Below are 20,689 nucleotides of genomic sequence, written 5' to 3'. Positions count from 1 at the left end.
AGGGGCAGGGTATTGGGACTGGGACTTTCCCTCCTTATGCTGAGTGTGGAGGACCCTCTTTGCCAGTTGAATTGGTCAGTCCTCTTTTACTCTGTTTTACTCGGTTTTAGATGTGGTTATGCCCATTCTCTACCACATCCTAGTTTCCTTTTTATTGGTAGCACTCTGGCAGTTATGCAATGTGGAGTGCTAGCTCACTGCCACCCACCACAGGTGGCCTGGTCCATATCAGCAGACTGGCTGCTTGCTGATCCACCTCAGTCTCATCTCAGCACCAGGCTGTAGTTGGCCCGTCAGCCTGGCCAGCGCACTCGGCCCTCGTGAGCTGCGGTTAGGCCCAGGCTGCAATTCTCACTCCTTGTGCTGCATCTGCAGTGCTCATCTCGTCCACATTTGAATGGGCATAAAATTTATTGTAGGCTGCCCAAAACATATTTTGCCGTAGTATAAGCAGACACATGAACTTTTACATTTCTGTAGAAGAGTTTTAACAAAATGCATTTCAAAAATATGTACCACAAAACAGGTCATCTAGGTAACTGTCTCAAGAAGCAGGAAACTCTTATTTATCGCATCAGATTCAGCATGGAAAAAAAAAAAATTATTATTATTTATTCATCCTGCAATCACATGAAAGAAAACTATGCAACTATTAGAATAAACAATTTGGTGAGAACCTTACTAAGTATTAGTATATAAGAGAGTTGTCATTCCTCTTGAATAACGTGTAGGAAAAATGAATGTCAATGTCTTTATCTGGGAGCTCTGATTTGTCTTATTTTATTGCGATGGTCATTTCCCCCTGTGTAGGTGAGAGTCAACAATGTATTTTGGTATTCAGAGGTGAAAATTAGTGACTGAAATTTCATGAAAAAATCTCACTGCAACAAAAAAACGCCTTTGTTTTAATGACTGACTCCACAACTAGCTTATCATTCTGTTACACTCTCTCCACTATTTAACAACAAGCAAAACACACTGCCCTTAATTTCTTTGATGACCCCCATCAGTCCTGTCTGATTAGGATCCCATACTATGCAGCAATACTCCAGTAGACCACAGACCAACGTAGTATATTATGTCTCATTAGTAGAGTTGTTACATCCTCTAAGCATTCTGCCAATAAAACACAGTCATTGGTTCACCTTCTGCACAATGGTTTCTACATGACGGTTCCAATTTAAGTTATTTGTAATCATAATCACTGGCTATTTAGTTGAATCTACAACCTTTAAATTGGTGTTATTTGTCATGAAACTGAAATCTAATCACATTTTTTAGCATTCATGTGAAGCACCTCACATTCTAATTTTTTATGATCAAGTGCCATTTTTCATACTTTGCAGATACCTAGTCTAAATCTATTTACAAATTTGTTTTTATGTCCTAATGGCTTTACTCAACATTAAACAACAGCATCATCTGCAAGCAATCTAAGAGGGCTGTTTGTATTCTGTCCTAAATCATTTACACAAATAAAGAATAGCAGTGGGGCTATAACACTTCCTCAGGGAACCCCATACTCCACTTTGGTTTCACTAGATGACAAAATGTTACCTCTCTGACAAAAAATCGTGAGTCCAGTCACAAAACTGATATAATACTCCATGTGTATGCAATCGTATTAGAAGCTTCTTACGAGTAATGATGTCCAAAGCCTTCAAGAAAGCTAGAAATGTGGAATCATGTTGGAATCCCCTGTTACAGCATGTGGATAAAGAGCCAGTTGCATTTCACAGAAACAATATTTTCTGTGAATTCCGGCACTGGTTTTGTATCAATAGATTGTTTTCTTTGAGGTATTTCATAATGTTTTAACACGGTGCTTGTTGCTGCTGCAAATTGATGTCGCTTATGTGTTTCTATAATTCAGCAGATTACTTTTATTTGCTTTCTTGTGTATTGGTGTATCCTGTGCAACTTTCCAGTTTTTAGAAACAGATCATTAGTCTAGTGAGTGTTTATATATAATTGCAAGAAATTAAGCTATTTCTTCAGCAAACTGAGAAAGGAACCAAGATCTGGAATGGAAAGATTTACAGACTAAAGTTGCTTAAGTTGCTTCTCTACACCTATGGTATCTACTTCCTAAGTACTCACGTTGACACCTGTTGTAGATTTAAACTCTGGAATACTTAATACAGCACTGTTGCTGGTGGCATTACCACTACCATCATGCAGTGGTGTTGATTGTGTATTACTGCTGGTATACTTTACTCATGACCAGTATGTCTTTGGAGTTTGTTACAGATTTTGAGACAGAGTTTAGTCATGGGAAATTTAAAAGCTAGTGTGTTATAGTGACCATTTACACTTAGTGTGACCCCCTGATGGAATTGCTCAAAATAAACTAGTAGCAAGCAGGCTAAAATCTTTTGTGCCACCCTACAACAGTTTGGAAAGTAACACTGCTGTGATATTCAGCAGGAAAGCAACATACTAGGATCTTCGCTTTATAGCTTACCTGTCATTATGTAGTCTCCATTCATCTTTAGACCATATTCTGATGTTGCTATTTGTGACAGCCTCAGAAGCAAAGTTTCCAAATTTGCTTTTCTTGGACGATGGACTTTTATTCATTTATGTACATAGTTTTATTTTATACAAAAAAAAAAAAAAAAAATAAAATAAAAGAAGAAGAAGAATTTACTGTCAAATGACTGTTATGAGAAATAAAACAGCAGAGCTTGAGATCTTATTGTAATCTGATGTGGAAAGTTATTGTTGAAGTTTTATTTCATCCGGGCACTATTGCCTTCCACTGTCTAAAAGATCACATGCTGACACATCAAGATAGACACAGTGTCTCTCATTTGTGGTATTTGAGGTACAAACATGTTTGCAGTGATCATACAGTGCCATATTACCACTTGGCAATTAAAGAAGCTTTCGCTAGGTTACACCCACATCAAACCAAACCACATCAAACTATATCATTTAAAAAGCACAAAGTAAACTATATAATTTAAAAAGTGCTATACATCACTGAGTGCTACATACACAGCTATAATAATAGTTGTTGTTTATTTGTTTAGCATATTCCTCTTCTAACATGGATAAAAACACTCTGGGCATACAGTTTTCTCTGTGACTCAGAGCATACTATTTTCATCAACTTTGTGGGCTGATCATTGGAGAAATCTGCTACCATGGGACTAACTAGCAGTTTCATCTCTTAGGGTTGGGTTGGGTTATTTGGGGAAGGAGACCAAACAGCAAGATCATCGGTCTCATCGGATTAGGGAAGGATGGGGAAGGAAGTCAGCCGTGCCCTTTCAAAGGAACCATCCCAGCATTTGCCTGGAGCAATTTAGGGAAATCACGGAAAACCTAAATCAGGATAGCCGAATGCGGGATTGAACCATCATCCTCCCGAATGTGAGTCCAGTGTCTAACCACTGCGCAAATCTTAGGTTCATGATGTTTGTTTCATTTCTGCCACTCAGAATCACACTATCTTTCACAGTGTGCCAAACAACTCTACAAAACATCCCCCAGGCTGTGGCTAAGCCATGTCTCCACAGTATCCTTCCTTTCAGGAGTGCTAGTTCTGCAAGGTTCGCAGGAGAGCTTCTGTAAAGTTTGGAAGGTAGGAGATGAGGTACTGGCAGAAGCAAAGCTGTGAGGATGGGGCGTTAGTCGTGCTTGGGTAGCTCAGTTGGTAGAGCACTTGCCCGCGAAAGGCAAAGGTCCCGAGTTCGAATCTCGGTCCGGCACACAGTTTTAATCTGCCTGGAAGTTTCCATTCTACAAAAGTTATTATTTTATTTTTCAAGTAGTTAATTTGGATGTACTATGGTTAATAGAGAACTGCAATAGGTTCAAATGCTCCTTTTGGAGACATCTATGAAGTAAAGTTGTCATTGAGTTGCCATGTCTTCTTTCTCACAAGAACAGCAAAAAAAAAAAAAAAAAAAAAAAAAAAAAAAAAAAAAAAAAAAAAAAAAAAGTAGCAAGTTACTCAGAAATTCAGCTTACACACTGATACATCAGCTGTTGTCAACCAGGCAACCTAGGCATGGCTGAACCTATGTGTGCTATGGAAGCCAGTCCACTGGAGGTGGGCTAGCAAGGACTGGCAACATCCTATTCGTACCTCTGCACTCCGATGAATAGTGGGTTAAGTAGCAAGTTACTCAGCAATTCAGCTTACACACTGATACATCAGCTGTTGTCAACCAGGCAACCTAGGCATGGCTGAACCTATGTGTGCTATGGAAGCCAGTCCACTGGAGGTGGGCTAGCAAGGACTGGCAACATCCTATTCGTACCTCTGCACTCCGATGAATAGTGGGTTCTGTTCTGCTGTTTAACACATTGAGTGGAGTGCTGCCATTGTATACAGAGCCCCGGATGGCTACTTGCCTAGCTCCATGCACCTACTGATCTGATTTTTTCTCTCGCCTTTATTTTATTATTGTCGATCAAAATAATATCAAATACATTTTTAGCTGAATAAAAAGTTCTTGGTTTTCAAGCTGCGTCAGTTTGAATAAAATCCTCGAGCTATCAATGGCCATCTTCGCTATCTTCAGGAGTTCTCTGACTGCCGGGGCTGCTACGGTTTCTCACTTATATAGGCATGATGACATCATCAGCAGCCAATCAGATGGATCCAATGTGGCATGCACACGTAAGTTGACCCGGGCAGCTAGCGGAGCTATTGCCCCAGGCAGCGCTGGTGACGTCAGGTGGCGTCAGGGGCAGGTGCTACGTTTGAAACTGCCGCTCCCGCACCGTGCATCTGTCTTTGCTTTCTTTCGATGTCCAACGCCCGTCCCCATGCCCTGCTGAGTGTTTATCCCTGGTTTCTGTTGAAATTGTTGTTGTTTAAATTAATATTGGCCGCTTCCTTTATAACAGAGTCCCAATATGTAGACGCATGAGCCAACACTTTTGTATTTTCGAACTGTATTTTATATCCGTTTTCTAGGGAATGCTCTGCTATGGCTGACTTGTCAAGCTCCCTTTGTTTTATATGGCACTTGTGCTCAGTACAACCTTCTGCAACTGTGCGAATTGTTTGTCCAAATACATGCTGCCACATTCACAGAGTACACCATACACACTGGACACTCGAAGAGCAATGTCGTCTTAAACAGGGCGCAACATATCTCTTATCTTTGGGGTGGGCCGGAACACTGGTCTTAGCCCATGTTTCTGCAGCAGACGTCCTAACTTACTGCTAGTTGCTCCACAGTATGGCAGGAATACAGTCCGTTTGCCTCTTCTACTGATTCACCAGGTGTCCTTCATTGGCGGCCCTTGAAAGTGTTTGCAATTTCTCTTTTGCTGTATCCATTTTCCCTGAAAACACGTTTTAAGTTCTGAAATTCAGACTGTAGGTGGTTGTCATCAGAGATAATCTTGGCTCAATTGAGCAGAAAGTTCAGTGTATCGCAAAGTGTGCAACATACCTGGATGATTTAACTGTCATGAATATCTCCCGGGGAGAACATTTGTAACATATACAGGCAGTATTTCAGGCACGGGCGGATAGTGGTCTACATTGTAAATTGGAAAATTTTACATTTTTGTGCCTAGTGTTAACTGTTTACAATGTGTCTTAAGCAGGGAGTGCATTAAACCTCTCGATGACCATGTTGCAGGGATTCATAAATTACCTGCCTCTTGGAACTTGAAACAGCATTCCTTGGCAAGGTAAACTATTATAACAAATTCATACCAGATGTATCAGAGTTCTCACAACCCCTCAGTGAGCTTTGAAAAAAAGATGTGATATTTGTTTGTTCCTGCACTTGTCAGCGAGCTGTTGTGCAGCAAAAACATTGTTTACACAATGCTCTTTGTCTTGCTACCATCGATCCCAAGAAAATCTTAATACTGCTTGGTGACACATCGCAATAGAGGATTTGTGCTGTACTGTCCCACAGTAATCCGGACAGGTCAGAACAACCAACTGCTTTCACATCTAAGACCGTCTCGCCCACCCAAACCATTACTTCAAAATAGAGAAGGAGGCGCTGGCCATGGTCTGTAGTGTTACGAAGATTCATTTTTTCATGTATGGCACTAAATTTCACTCGGTCACAGATCATGAACCATTGGTACTGTTGTTCAATCTCAAGACTGGTCTCCCCGACAATACAGCTCAGAGACTGCAGTATGAGACACTATTTGCAGCAATCCTTTTTATGATATTCATTTTTGGCCCATTGTACAGCATGTACAGCATGAGCTGATGCATTGTCCAGGTGCCCATGGATCCTGATGTGGCTTTTGATAGGGAGGAAACAATTTATTTTAAGTTTGAAGATGTGTTAGATGTGCCAAGGAAGTAGCAGTAGCTACACGTTATGATCCATGGTTGTGCAGCATTGTTGCAGCAGTTCAATTGTGATGGCCTGTGCATCTTCCTGAAAGTGCCCAACCAGATTTTTGATCTAATTTTAGTATAAAAGAGTGACTCAGGGTATGTTAGGGAGCATTATTGCTTTCAACAGAGGAAGATAAGTGCCTCCCTGAATAAATCCAAATGTCCTTGAGTTGCTGCATTCTTCTCACTGGTAGATGCCCCCATGCAAGCATGAGCTGAGCAGCATATATATTGGTCAGCAATAAGCACTCATAACAGGTATTCCATGAATGTCACACCTGTTCACAGAACCAAGCAGCCCCTCCCCAGAAGTTTTATCATAGTCTCAACCGGCTCAGCCATGGGATACATTACATGTGGGTTTTACTGGTCCCTTTCTTGGGTAGTTGTGGTTGATACTGATGTACACAACATCAGACTTCCCCTATATAGCACAGATGTCCACCACAACAGCGAGATCCACCATCAAGGTGCTCACAACTATTTTTGCCACAGGTGTTGTACCAGTCACACTTGCTGCTGATAATGACCCCCAGTTTTTGGTGTCAGACTTTTGGACATTCTGTTACCTGGTATCCAAATAACGTCCTTGCTATCCGGCATCCAACTTAGAGGCAGAGGGGATAGTTCAGACTTTAAAGATGCTATTGAGAAAAGCATTGCAAACTATGCCAATATAGGAGACCCTTTCACACTTCTTAGACATGTACCACACCATTCTGGTAAATGGATGCAGTGTGGTGGAGCTCTTGCATGGACAGTGACCTAATACATTGTTGGCTCTTTCATGTCCTACCCTCCACCCCCAGCAGTCCTATTTTATGCCCCATTTCTGGAAGATTGTGTTGGTTTAGGTCTGCACTCTTGGGCGTTGACCTGAGTGGACAGAAGGGATGAGAGTCCAACACAGAGATTGGCAACTTTTTGAGATCATGGCCAGGTGCTTGAGACACAGAAACCAACTGCAGTTGTCACAGGAGCATAGTCAACCGCCACCTCTCAGTAGCCAACTCTGGGGATCATCACCCTGTACTGATGGTCAGCCCCCCCCCCCCCCCCCCCTCCGCCAAACATATGAGGCAATGAGGCAGAGGGACTCACCAGGCTGTGTTTCTCTTTCACAGTTTGGAGGAGGTGTGGGGGGGGGGGGGGGGGGAGAGAGCAACCAATGAAGGGTAATTCACTCCCTCTGATGCCACCTTCACAGCCCGTTGGACACAGCTAAGACCAGTTTTCGTATATTGAACTGCTGGCCAGGCATCCAGTTTCTACCTCTCCTCTCCCAGGTGTTTAAGAAATGGTCCTAGACACTTTCGCCCTTACATGCCCATTAAAGGGGGGAGGGATTTGGTATCCGCACCTGCCAGTAATGCTACAGAAAAGTGGAACCAATGATGTGGCAGCCAGCAAACTGGGTGTGATGGCCGTCATCAAGGGATCCCTATGCCGTGTGTACTGGAGAGAGCCTCTGGTTTCTGAGGCACCAAGTTAAGGTAGTCATCAATTCAAGCGAGTCATATGTTTACTAGCTTAGTAGTGTGATGTGAGGATATTTGGTCACTTAAATGTTTGCACATTTAGGTGAACTTTTTCTTGTTTGATCTCTTGATTATGTGCACAGTTGACATTCTGGCTTTTGTTCTGGTCTCACTGTGGTTTTGTTCTTCGGACCCTATAATTCCTGCTGTTGACGACTTGGTACAGCTGGGATATAGAAAAGTTTTCTCTCATCAGCTCTGGTCTGTGTACCAGCCCAACCAATGTACTCTTTATTTCTCAGCTCTGGCATCAGTATTGCTTTTAAGGCCTCAGTTCTACCACTACCACATAGTTTCAAAACTCAGTCAAATTTCTGATTGATGTCACAAAATCCAAATCAACTATTTCTTGACTGAGGGGCTAGTGACCTGATCTCACAAGGCACTGACATTATGAATCATGGAAAACACCAGTGATGACACTGATATATGTTTCATAGCACAACAATGGCATCTGCTGCAGCATGTGGTGGGCAGTCACCGGCAATTGGGGGGCAGAAATGACGAGGGGGTGGGTTGTCGCACCGTGTCCTCCCTTTCATGAGAGGCTGCAGGGCAGGAACGGGGATAGCGTCTCTATAGCAACATCCTCATCAAGGTCTGTGGTCGACGCCGGAGGTGTCAGCAGGGGTATTGGAGATGATGGCTGCACAGGACCCAGCAATGGAGGTGGCAGCGGCTGCAGTGTCTGGTGCAGTGGAGGCTGCACTAGCAATGGCTGTTGAGTAGTGGGGGCAGGGCAGGAACCCCAGACAGCAATCTACCAGGCAGCAATGTCAGCTGTGGTGTGAACTGGACTGTCTGCAACATAGGTACAGTCAGTGGCAGTGGCGGGAGAGGTGATGTGCTCTCCAGATCAGACCCCGCTGTGTGCAGGCGCATCTGGTCAGTAGGCGGCCAAAACCATGAGACCTAGGCAGGTGCACCTAGACGGAATCCTTGTGGAGCTGACAATGCAAGTGGTTGTAGCATCAGGTGCAGCAGGTGAAGGAGAGTCTGTGGTTAGCATCCATATAGCAGCTCGCTAGGGCTCTTGTCCCCCACCAGAATGAAATATTATGAACTCTAAAAATGGTCTAAAGCAGCTTTATGGGACCTGTTGGACACATACTTCTGCATTTGAGTTTTAAACCTCCCAAACATGTGTCTAGCCTCACCGTTAGACTGAGGATGAAACAATGGAGCTGAGAGATGCAAATGCCACTAGCCTGACAAAAAGATTCTAATTCTAGAGAAATAAACTGGAGGCCATTATCAGTAACCATGGTACACAGAAGTTCCTCAATAGCAAAAATCTTAGACATTGCCAAAATAGTGGGCACCATGTACTTGGATGGACAATGCCCCATGTGGGGAAACTTGTAACGGGCATCCACTGCCATAAGCAAATACTGATTTAGCAATGGGCCAGTAAAATCAACATGTAGACACTCCCACAGGTGCTGTGGCATTGGCCAGGGCAAAAAGATGTCAACAGGGCTGCCTGTTGCTGAACACATTGAGTGTAAGTGGCAATACTCTGCGTAATGTCCCCATCTATGCCCGACCAGTACACATGATGGTGAGTTAAAGCTTCGGAAGCTTTGATGTGAGAGGTCTGCCAATGACGAACATGCAGAAACCACACTTCATTGTGGCATAAGAAAGCAGGAATCACAACATGGGGAGCAGTGGCCTCCATAGCGACCAAAAGAATCCCATCAAACACAGAAAGGCATTGCTGAAGGTAGAAGTAATTATGCAAGGGATCCAAGGCATGGACCGGGGGTTCTTCTGGCCAACCTTGATGCACAAAAGAGGGGATCTGACTAAGTACGGGATCCATAGCAACGGCCAGTGCTGTTGTGACACTAGTGATGGGAAAACTATCGAATGCATTCTAGTGCCCAGTGTAGAAATAGAAACAAACCAACTCGTCCTGATTGAACAACAGGTCTTGCCCGATCGAAAGGTGAGATAAGGCATTGGCATTTGTGTGTTGTGACATTGGTCGTTAATGGATCTGATCTTGGTAACAGGTGAGGAGAGTGCCCACAGCTGCAAGCAATGTGTTGCCTTGTTCAACAGGGAAGATGAAATGTTAAAAAGAGCAACCAATGGCTTGTGATCTGTGATGAAATGGATCTTAGGACCATACAAGAAGACATGAAATTTCTTGAGATCAAACACAATCACTAAAGCTATCTTTTCAATCTGAGAATACTGCTGCTGAGTGGGAGTTAAAGCCTTAGAAGCATAAGCAATGGTTCATTCAGACCCGTCTGCATATTTGTGTGCCAATACCATGCCAAAACTGTGCTGAGAGGCATCTGTAGCCAATATGAGATGCTGACCTGGCTGGAAAATAGGCAGACACAGTCTAACGTTTTGACGACACGAGAAGTGGTGCGAAACTGCATTGCATTCACAATTCACACCTCACTCTCATCAGTTAACTCACATGATATTTGTAGCCCATCCTCTTCTCTGGATAACCAGCTATGTTGATCTCCCAAAAGTTTCTTTTCTGAAGACTATCGCTGGTTATAGGAATTTATTTGACTATTTCTCTACTCTTGAAATGATTGGGTACTCGCAGAATACTTTCAGTTCAATTATGATATATTTTCAAGTTTCACAGTCAACAACTTCTGCGAGTCAGCTTAGTCATCAAACATTAGACTCTATTAAACATATTTGTAATAACGTTGGTCTAACAACCAAATGATTTATGGACACCACAAACGTCTTGTCTCATACAAGGCTGAGACATGAAGTAAGTTAAAAGTCATTTGTCTTTTCACAATAATCAGATTCACTAACACAGCAAAGAATTGCATTTAATTACACTGTGTTCTTTCATACAGCATCTGTGGTGCTAGCGACAAACATTTGTCATCATCAGTGGACTGCTATGCTTACAGTCTTCTCATAACAAACTTCCAACCTGCACACAGAGACAGATGGCGCAGTAGATAATCTTCCACTCTCCAACATATGTTTAAAATATTGTGTGTTCGAGACAGTAGAAGGATGAGTGGTTCTAGAATTTACGCAGAAATTCTTGAAGCACTACAACTGGACAATTTGAAGCTTAGATTTAAGCAAAGCAAACACTTGGTCAAAAGCTGGGGACCAAAAAAAGGCATGTTTTTACGTAAAAGCACACTAAGGCACTGAGCATTAGTGGATGCGCCTGGTAAAAATTTGTGGTAGTACGCAGCTTTACCTAGAAACACCGACTGTTCCATAACAGAGGTCAGCGATGGCAAAACGTCAGTTGCATCAAAATGGTGATGCAATGACTTGACCAATGTGCAAGAAACCTTCAAAACGTAGGTACTCAATGGTCAGTTGGAAAATTGAGATTTGGCAGGATTGTACTAGAGACCCACAGACTGCAAAACAGAAAACAACAAAATATGATTTTTAAGGTGGTTTTCAGTGGAAGAAACTGAAAAAATGATATCATCGAGGTAACTGAGAAAAGCCAGGCACAGCGGCTGTCAGCTGCTCTAAAGAAATGCTGAAAAATTGTTGGAGCGCTAGTGACACCAAAAGGGATGCTTGATATTGGTATGGATAAAAAGATTTATGTACAACGAGAAGGTGCGTAGTGGCCCATCTAAGGGGAGCTGGAGATATGGTTCTCACAAATCAATCTTGGAAAAGCAGTGGCCGCTTGATAATATTGCGAGCAACCCATCAGGATGGAGCAAAGGGTATGTATCTGTCATGGAATGCACAGTAATTGTGACACTGGAGTCACTGCAGAGGCAAAGCTTGCCCATTGGCTTCTTAATGATGGCCAGTGGTGTAGCCCATTCACTGGCAAAAATAAGCTGAATGACATCGAGTGACATCAGATGATCTAATTTGGCCTTGACAGGGAACCTGCTGCTCCTGAAAAAAAAAAAAAAAAACATAGGTGGGCAGATTCTTTTCATCATAATGTGGGTTTGAAAACTGGTAGCACAACCAAGCCCAGGGGAAAATGGATGAAACTCAGAGCAGAGAAAATCCAGTTGCTGATACGGAACTTGATTTGACACTAAATGTACCCCATCAGCAATGGAGAAACCAATAGCATTAAACGCATGTAATCCAAACATAACTGCAATATGAGAATGATACACAGGAAAGGTGAGAGAGTGAACAACAGATTAGCAAGACACGAGCGAAGAATGGACCTAAGATGGGAATCTGCTGTTTATTGTAGCTAATCAACGTCCTTGAAACATGTACGAGTGGAGGGGAGCCCGTGTCCATGTATGTTTATACATTTACTCTGGGCACCTCTGTACACTCGCATTCTTAGTGGGTTATTAAACACAGACAAATCAGTAAACAATTTGTTTTATATCCTTCGGTACTTCTGTGTCATCATGTGTGAAGAGGAGTTACACACCAATGCAATGTGGTCTTTCTTTGTGCAAACAGCCCAATGCTTAGGGCATGCAGCATGCTCGTGTTGGTTGAAGCAGTATGGGCAAAATGAAAGGGGTGGAGGGACGGGCGTCAGCACACGGCCACTCTTGAGACGCATCTTGTAGTTACATAACCAACACTACCCTTTGCAACAGTGAGTTGAAGGTTGTACTGCTGCAACAGCTTTTCCATCATCCTGAGCACATGCAGGGTGCCTAACAAGGGTTGATGGAGCATCTTCCGATACCTCCCCCCACACAACAATCTGTTTGCCTGTGGCCCATGACACATCAAAGGACTGCGCTATATTGAGCACATTCCTAGGTATTGAATTCTCACATTGAAGTGCTTTTTCACAGACTTTCCTGTCTGGGGCTAGACCGATAATAACAACACACACCATGTGATCAGTATAGGATTCATGATGGGCACTACTGGCAAATTTACAATGATGGCTCAATTCTGCAGCCCAGGCTTTGTAAGATTGGTTTGGGCATTTCTGATAATGGTATAATTCTACATGCATCACAATAATGTGTTCTGTCACAGTAATAGGTTGAGAGAAGCTTGCATATTTCATCAAATGATAAGCTGCCCAGTTCTTTCAAAGGCACAAGTTGGCACAGCAACTGGTAAATGCACAGGGAAAGTGAGGGAAGAAAGAAAACCCTATTTAGTTTTCCATTACCCACCCGAAAAACCTGGAAATGTTGCCGTCCCAATCTTCAGCTGATTCATCATATGCTAAAAAGGGCAATGGTTGCATTGACAGGAGAGTAACCTACGAACTCATAGATGCCACTTGATTGAGAGTGGCGGTGAGAGCCTTCTGTTGTTCCATGAAAGCTTGCTGCTGGGCAATATTATGTTGGAGTGTTTCTTCCGTCGAGATGTTTGTTGTATGGCTTAGCACTGACACTAACACACGGAGAAAACATAATCCTCACTGGTTGCCAAGTTTGCTTTAGCAAGAACAAATATGATATATGGAACACAGTACTTTATAGAGCAAGATACAATGAAGTACAGGTTGTGTGGAGTATGGAATACATTGACTGGACAACAGTAATACAGGTCACAGAATAGGCCAAGCACTCATTTGCAAATCATGCGTGTCATGAGTGAAGGTACATAACTTTCCTTGCTACTGTCAGTCTTGATTTTATATCCTTTGTGAGTCTGCCATCGTCAGTTATTTTGCAATCCAAATAGTAAAACATATCTACTACATTTCATGTCTTATTTCCTAACCTAATTTCCCAGCCCCATCTGATTTAATTCACATGCATTCCATTGCCCTTGCTTTACATTTGTTGATGTTCATCGTATAATCTCTATTCAAGACACCATTTATTCCATTCAACTTGTCTTCCAAGTTCTCTGCTATCTCTTAGTGAATTAAAATGTCATCGGTAAACCTCCAAGGTTTTATTTCTTCTCCCTGAACTGAAATTCTCTTTCCAGATCTATTATTAGATACCTTTACTGCTTGCTCAGTGTACAGACTGAATAATATCATGATTGGCTACAGTTCTATCTCATTGCCTTCTTAATTATTTCTTCCTTTTTATGTCCTTTGACACTTGTGGCTGGAGTCTGGCATCCATGTATTCTATCCCTGCTAGTTCAAAATTCCAGAGTATATTCCAGCCAACATTACAAATCTACAAATTCTGTATAAGTATTTTAGATTATATTGGGTTTGGTGATAAGTAAAAGAAGCTACCTGTAAAAGCAACTCCCCGTTAAGCCCATTTAAAGAAGGCAAGAAAGCTAAAGACAAAGACTTTCTCTTGGAGAATGGTCCACAAAATATGCTGTAGAAACAGCAGAGGCCCCAAACCAAATCTTTTCATTCACAGTTCATTATTGACAATTATTTTTGAAATTTTGTCGCATCTCTTATTGCACTGTCAGTCCTGTACATCTTACCTATACGCTTTCTTTACCCTCCTCTTGTTTTATTGATGGGTAAGCTTTAGAAATAGCAGAAGGTACAATATTAAGCATGCTTGTATATTAGTGTTCCAGTGTGCTTTGCAACATTTGTCACTGGTTCAGTTGTCAGTCTGGTATGTTAACATTTTTTGTCCATCATGAATGTCATTAATATGTTAAAAATGCTGTGCACTATATTCAAATTTCTATCATATATTCTACCATGACAGTTATTTTCTGTTTGTATTTTGAAGATAGCCAATGTGTTAAGTCCATTGTCCAATTTCTATTATTTGGTAATACATTTATATTTGTTATGTTTATCTTTTAATTTTAGTTTTTGATTATGTAAATTACCAGATCATTTTATTCACTGTGTACATCATTCATTTGAAAAGCTGATAGTCTTTTATTTAAAATAATTTCAGACTCTGCAAGGGTTGATGGTGGTGGGAGTGCGGGTCCAAATCGCCCAGCAGTCATGACGTCATCTGCACTTGACAACCTTGGTGACATGCACCAAACCACCTCACGAGTATTGCCACATGGGCGCTCATCCAGTCAACCTGGTATGCAGACATCTTGCTTCTGTATTGTATTCTGATGTGTACAAGTGTTTGCTCTGTGGAAACAATGAAGTCATGGCCATGATAGTGCTTAATTTAATTGAAACTGAACTGCCTTAATTTATCTCAGTGTGTCTCAGATTTCTGTAAGACGCCCCTCTGAAGAGAGAACATGAAACAAATAATAAGACATTGAAAAACAGAAAGACAGTGAACATTGCACATAATTTTTAATTTTTTGGAGAAGACCATCCAACATTAACACCTTTGATAGGAATTCAAGAAAAAAGTTGTGGGGTTTGAAGGGATAAATGGGTACATTTGTTCCAAATGTTAAGAAATGATGTATGCTCTGTGCCTTCCAGTTTTTTACATGTGATACATCACTAGACATGAACAATTAACATTTTGACCCCTTTATTGAGATCTTCTTCAGGATCTTCTGGTGTTCCCAGTTAGCTGAACACTATCAGAAGCCAGTGTCACACAGGCTGATCAACTCTCCTATATTTATGATTATCTCCTGTATTAAAACAATTTTTTTAAAAAAAGGAGGCACAGATAAACTGCAAACCAGAAACCAGATAATCCACACACAAATAATCAGGAGTACATTGTATTCATTTTACCTTCTCATGTCCTCTTAAAGACATTTCACATTAATTTTGTTTGCTCCAGCATATTCTGTTATGTTTCAATAATCATTTTCTTTCCATTTTATTCTTCTTCTTACCTAGAACATTGTTTATGGATTTACTTAGTGCTTTTGTAAAATAATTTCCCAATTTGTCTATGGTGGTTCCATTCTAAATAGGTGCAGGGGGTGTTCCTCATTCCAGTCCATCCAGTGTGTGTGTGTGTTTGAGGTTTACGGGTGCTAAACAGCGGGGTCATCAGCGCCCACAGTCCATCCAGGATGGCCCCAGGTCCACTCTGCTCATTATCAAAATGAGTTCTGGAGATCTTCCCTAGGGGTTAAAGGCAGTTGGAGCGAGAAGCCCTCCACACCTCACTCTCCTAGTGCCATATAGGATAGAAAGACTGCTGTCTACTTACAGTCAGGCAAATAATCCAGTAACAGGCTTGTGCCACAGACTTTACCTTTTGTCTGAACTTCATTTTTTAAAGATACTTTTTTACCTTTTATTAAAGTTATTCCTTGATGTCTTAACATAAGTTATGTCATTCTCTTATTATCATTGTTCTCATATATTTTTTCGCTCATCAATTCTATAGAGAATTCCCACATTTCTTTTTTTATCAGTCCACTTAAGTTTCAATACTGTTCTTTAACTTCACATCTCAAACTCTTTTGCCACTGTCCATGGCACACGTCCATGCAGTGGTGTGCTTGATACATACATCCTCTGAAATTTCATCCCGTTTTTTATTCGAGTACATATTTTTTAAATGAGGAATGCTCTCTTGTCATATGATAATCTACTTCTTATATCATTCTTGCTTCATTCTTCATGTGCTATTTTGCTTCCACGGCAGCAGAATTCATATGATTTGTCTACTTTGTGGCCCTCAGTTTTGATGTTAAGTTTATTGCTAATCTCATTTCTGCCCCTTCTCATTACTTTTGTCATTATTTGGTTTACTCTCAATCCATATTACCTGCTCATTAGACTGTTCATTGCATCAGCAGCTCCCGTAATTTTTTTTCACTTTTACTGATGATCACAATGTCATCACCAAACCTAATCATTGAAATCCTTTCATCCTGAAGATCCTCTGAACCTCTTATCAGTCCTCCATGGTCTTTGATAAGGCTGTTGGCAGAAAGACAGTGACTCCTAATATCAGAAATCTTGAACTGCCACTGCTGATGATTTTTATTGAAAATCTAAATTGTCACTGGGATCAAACCTGGGACTTGGGATTATTTGACCATTGTGGTCTTAAAGGTCTGTAATCACATTAATCCTAAAGTGATTCAAGATCATCATATTCTGTACAGATGCTGTATTATTTATACAGTGTAGACAGTTAGATCTTTAATTCCATTTGATTCTTGCTAAGACCATTTCCTTTTAGTTTTCTCCGAGATGAACGTGTTAAGGACAAACATACTTTTTTTTTGACAATTTTTATTAATATTCGACCTCTGTCACTTCTGATATCATACCGAAGTTTCCCATCATCATAAATTTTTGCTCTCCTTTCAGTTTAAATCTCTGTGTTATCATCTTTAAGTGGGATGTACTGTAATGTAACAACTTCTGTAACCATTCGTAGATATGTTCTACACCTCATCTTAATTTTAGCAGATTGGAACATAGACCTGAATGAGTTCCATGGATATCTTTCAATAACCTTATTATGTGCCATTTGATGTTATTTAGCTCCTTTTTTAACTTCACAAACCTAACTTCAGTTAAAAGTACATTGCCCTAAATAAAAGTATCTGTAAGCATTTTGGTGTCCAAGACACATTTCACTGTTTGTTTAGCCAAAATGATTTGTAACAAAGTGTGAGCATAGAAATAGTTGTGCATGTCTCATAGGCTGACACCATTGGCTAAGTTTCCTGAATCCATGTTTCCCAATATTATTTCACCTGACTTTGAACTGCAATGGCCCAGCACCCAGTGTGATAGTAGAAACTGAGAATGCTACCCCTGCTACAGTAAACTTCCAGGGCTTGAATGAAGAGTTTGAGACATCAGAATAGCACTAAGCCTCAGGAGAGCTATCCTCAGACTTGTCTTAGTCTAGAACCTGAGTGTTTCTACATCTTTGAGCATGGGATCAACAAGACCAGTTCACGTGCTGATCACATGCCTTCAGAGCTTTCAAATAAATAGTGCCATTTAAAAGTCATTTTTTGTGTGACTCATAATGCATTCCACAGTTACTGTAAACTTTTTCTTGTAGGTGAGCATAATTTATAACATAAGATTTTAATAATTACTCTTTTCCTGACTTATTATTTTTGCAGCCATGTCTTAGCTCCCAGTGAATGAGGTTTTTGATACATTTTTTCTAACACCATGGCTGTTTGTTTACAAGTAGGTATATTACCTAGGTATATTACCTGTATTTGGTTTTTTTTTTTTATTTTCAACTTAAAAAGTTGAAATTTCTCAATACGTTCTATCAGTTATGTGCTGCTACCTGTATTCCCTTATTGGACTGTTTTATTTATTTAAATAATTTTTAATTTAGAAAATCCTATTTTGTTGTTATTGCACTTCACACTACTTCAGACTACTACAGTGATGAGTCACAATCCAATATTGGCATACCTATAAATATAAGAAGTATGCAAAAAATTCATGCAGGGACATGGAATGTGCATATGTTTACTTTTATTTGTTGTATCTTAAGGACATAAGAAGAATTTTGTCTGTAGCTTTGACATTCAGTTATTTCATCTTGGTAAATATACTCAGCAATTATCATCTGATTGATCTAAAACAATTAGTCGTAACTCATGTGGGTAAGCAGACACTAGACCCAGATGTAAATAATCATCTTTTTTTCATTGAAATGGTAAGTCCCACTTCAGGATCTGAATTAGTTATGTAGATTCTGCAGTCCCAGATTTCATGGCCATGAAATACAACTATTTTTGCTCTGCTTTCTGTATTTTCTTTGTGGAAAAAAACTACATGTATCAAGTGTAGAAGTAAATATTTTCGTTGTTGATAAATATTTTATTTGGCTTCATATGTGAAATGGAAATTGTATGTGTTCCTCAGCTGCAGTTACCAAATCCTAAGTTTCCCCATTGCAGTTTATTATGTGTATTGATTGAAATTTTAATGTGTTTGGTGCACCAAATGTACTATTATTCCAGTGTTTTTTCTTTCAGAATGTCAGTCCGTAAGTTGCACCTGTTTAGAATTTACTTTTTGTATGTTATGTGTCTGTAATAACTTCTTACAGTGTTAATCAGGATTCCAGCTATTATTTTCAATTCACTGTCCAACTGTTACAGTGTACTGAGGGGTAACATTTGTCTCTGCCCTTGCATGCAAATAGTAGACATGCATGCTTTTTTTCTCTTTATTTTTTGTCACGTTTGTGTTGCATTTTGCCTGAGAATGCAGCACAGTAGAAGCACTTTTAGTTTCTTATCATATCTGAGTGCAATTTTTTTCATGTCCAGAACATAATGACAGACTTTCAAAGAATAAAGATCAATAATTAGAGAAAGAAAGAAATGTGTGGACTACTACACTTAACTGCCCTCTTCTCAGATGTGAATAACATGACTGTTCATTGTAAAAGGAAGTACAGTATCAGTATATGTAGAAAGTGCTAACACATATAGCACTGGGTTAATCAATGCAATTTTGTAATGCTAATGTAGTTTTTTTAACTGTATAGCACAGTTACAGTTTATCAAGAGTGAAAAAGAGAGTATTAATGTCCAAGTAGAATTGATTTTTAACAAAGAATTAAGTATCATTATTTGAATCTTGTCTCAAACTGAAGATATCATATAGTGCAGCAGTAATAATTCAATATTTCCTTTTGATTATCACAGTCTTGTCTGTGATAATATTCTTTGTTATGTGCAAAGTAATTGTAAAATAATTTTAAATTCATTACTAAGATACTTTAGTCTTTTTTGGAAACTCGTCATTATGTCTCTGATATCCATCCTAATTGTGTTTTGCATGCCTTTTTTGCATGAACAGTTTTGTAATGTCACACCTCATCATCAGTCATATTTTCTCATTTGTTTATTTGCTGGAGCTAATTCATATCTCAACACCTGTCCTTACCCTCATTCACTGCCTGCCCCCTTCACATGCCTGTCCCAAACCTTTGCCACGGTCCTCATGTTATTTATAGGTTGTGGAGTAGCAGGCTTCCCTAGCGGCATTCAGCAGGCGAACAGCCTCCCTTCCTCCTACCCTCCATCAGGCTTCACTGCTACTGCTGGGGGGTACCGCTACGCCGTCCCGCCCGGTGAGCACGGAAATCCAGCTCCAGTGCCAGCAGGCTTTGTAGATAGCTGCAGCTCTACTGGCTACCGCATGCAGTCGCAGATGTTGCCCCCTACTGCTGGCTCGGGCCAGCTATGGAAGGCTCCTTCGATGTCGGATCTGGCGGCGTTCAGTAGAAGTGGTGCTAATTGTCGTGGTCCCCTTCCTCCCTCATCCCTGCCTCTCCCTCTGACGGCTGCAGCCGACGCTCCAGGATCGGGCACACACGCACAAGCTGGGTCCGGTCCATCTTTGGGCCATCATACATCGCACCCCTCGCCTCAGCAGCAACAACCTGGGACAGCCACCTCCTCAGAAATTGACCGCATCATGGCCAAGATTGAACAGGATAATCGGATTCTTGCTGAACTAGACAAGACACGATCCACCATAGGTGAGTATGAATTTGTTTTTGCCCATAAAAAGCAGTGGCTGGAATGGTACATTCAGTGTGCTGCTGTATGGTTTTCCTGGGGATGTGCACTGGAAGGCCATAAAGACAGTTTTCTAAGTTTGCTTTTTACAATGGCTGTGAAGATGAGAGCACTGTCTTCCAGGTTGTCACTGCAGTAACACAGGCCTCGCCTAAGTAAACTTGTTAGATGTAAAGCCTTTAAAACACTGACAGTGCTGAAGCTGTTTGCATGCTGATCATTTGATAATTTGTGTATATATTACCTCCAAATAATCCAATATTGTGGAAGTAAACCCACATCGCATGCTGTTGTATCTTTCTGTAAGTAGCTGCAAGAAACCGTACTGCAATATACCACAAGGCTTCACGTCATTATATTTGCTTTGTTTCACTTCCTCCTACAATTTCTATGCCTGAAAAAAGAAAAATAGTAGTCATAAAAATTACTAGGGATGGAATAGTGTGAAAGTATGTATTAATGGCCAACTACGTTATTGATAAGTTTCAATTTTATTGATCTGGACATTTTCTACTTGTAACTTATT

General features: G+C 40.7%; 1 protein-coding gene across 1 annotated transcript in view; it reads left to right on the top strand.

Annotated features, from left to right (window-relative positions):
- LOC126101320 (uncharacterized) overlaps nucleotides 1-20,689 on the top strand; it is a 366,030-nt gene that overhangs the window by 15,790 nt on the left and 329,551 nt on the right. Inside the window, exons 3-4 of the mRNA XM_049911994.1 lie at nucleotides 14,649-14,789; nucleotides 19,596-20,123. Of these exons, the coding sequence (XP_049767951.1) occupies nucleotides 14,649-14,789; nucleotides 19,596-20,123 (669 nt within the window). The remainder of the gene's footprint in view (nucleotides 1-14,648; nucleotides 14,790-19,595; nucleotides 20,124-20,689) is intronic.

The sequence above is a fragment of the Schistocerca cancellata genome, chromosome 9 (assembly GCF_023864275.1).
Source record: "Schistocerca cancellata isolate TAMUIC-IGC-003103 chromosome 9, iqSchCanc2.1, whole genome shotgun sequence".
Lineage (NCBI taxonomy): Eukaryota > Metazoa > Arthropoda > Insecta > Orthoptera > Acrididae > Schistocerca > Schistocerca cancellata.
This window is presented reverse-complemented; position numbering and strand designations above follow the sequence as displayed.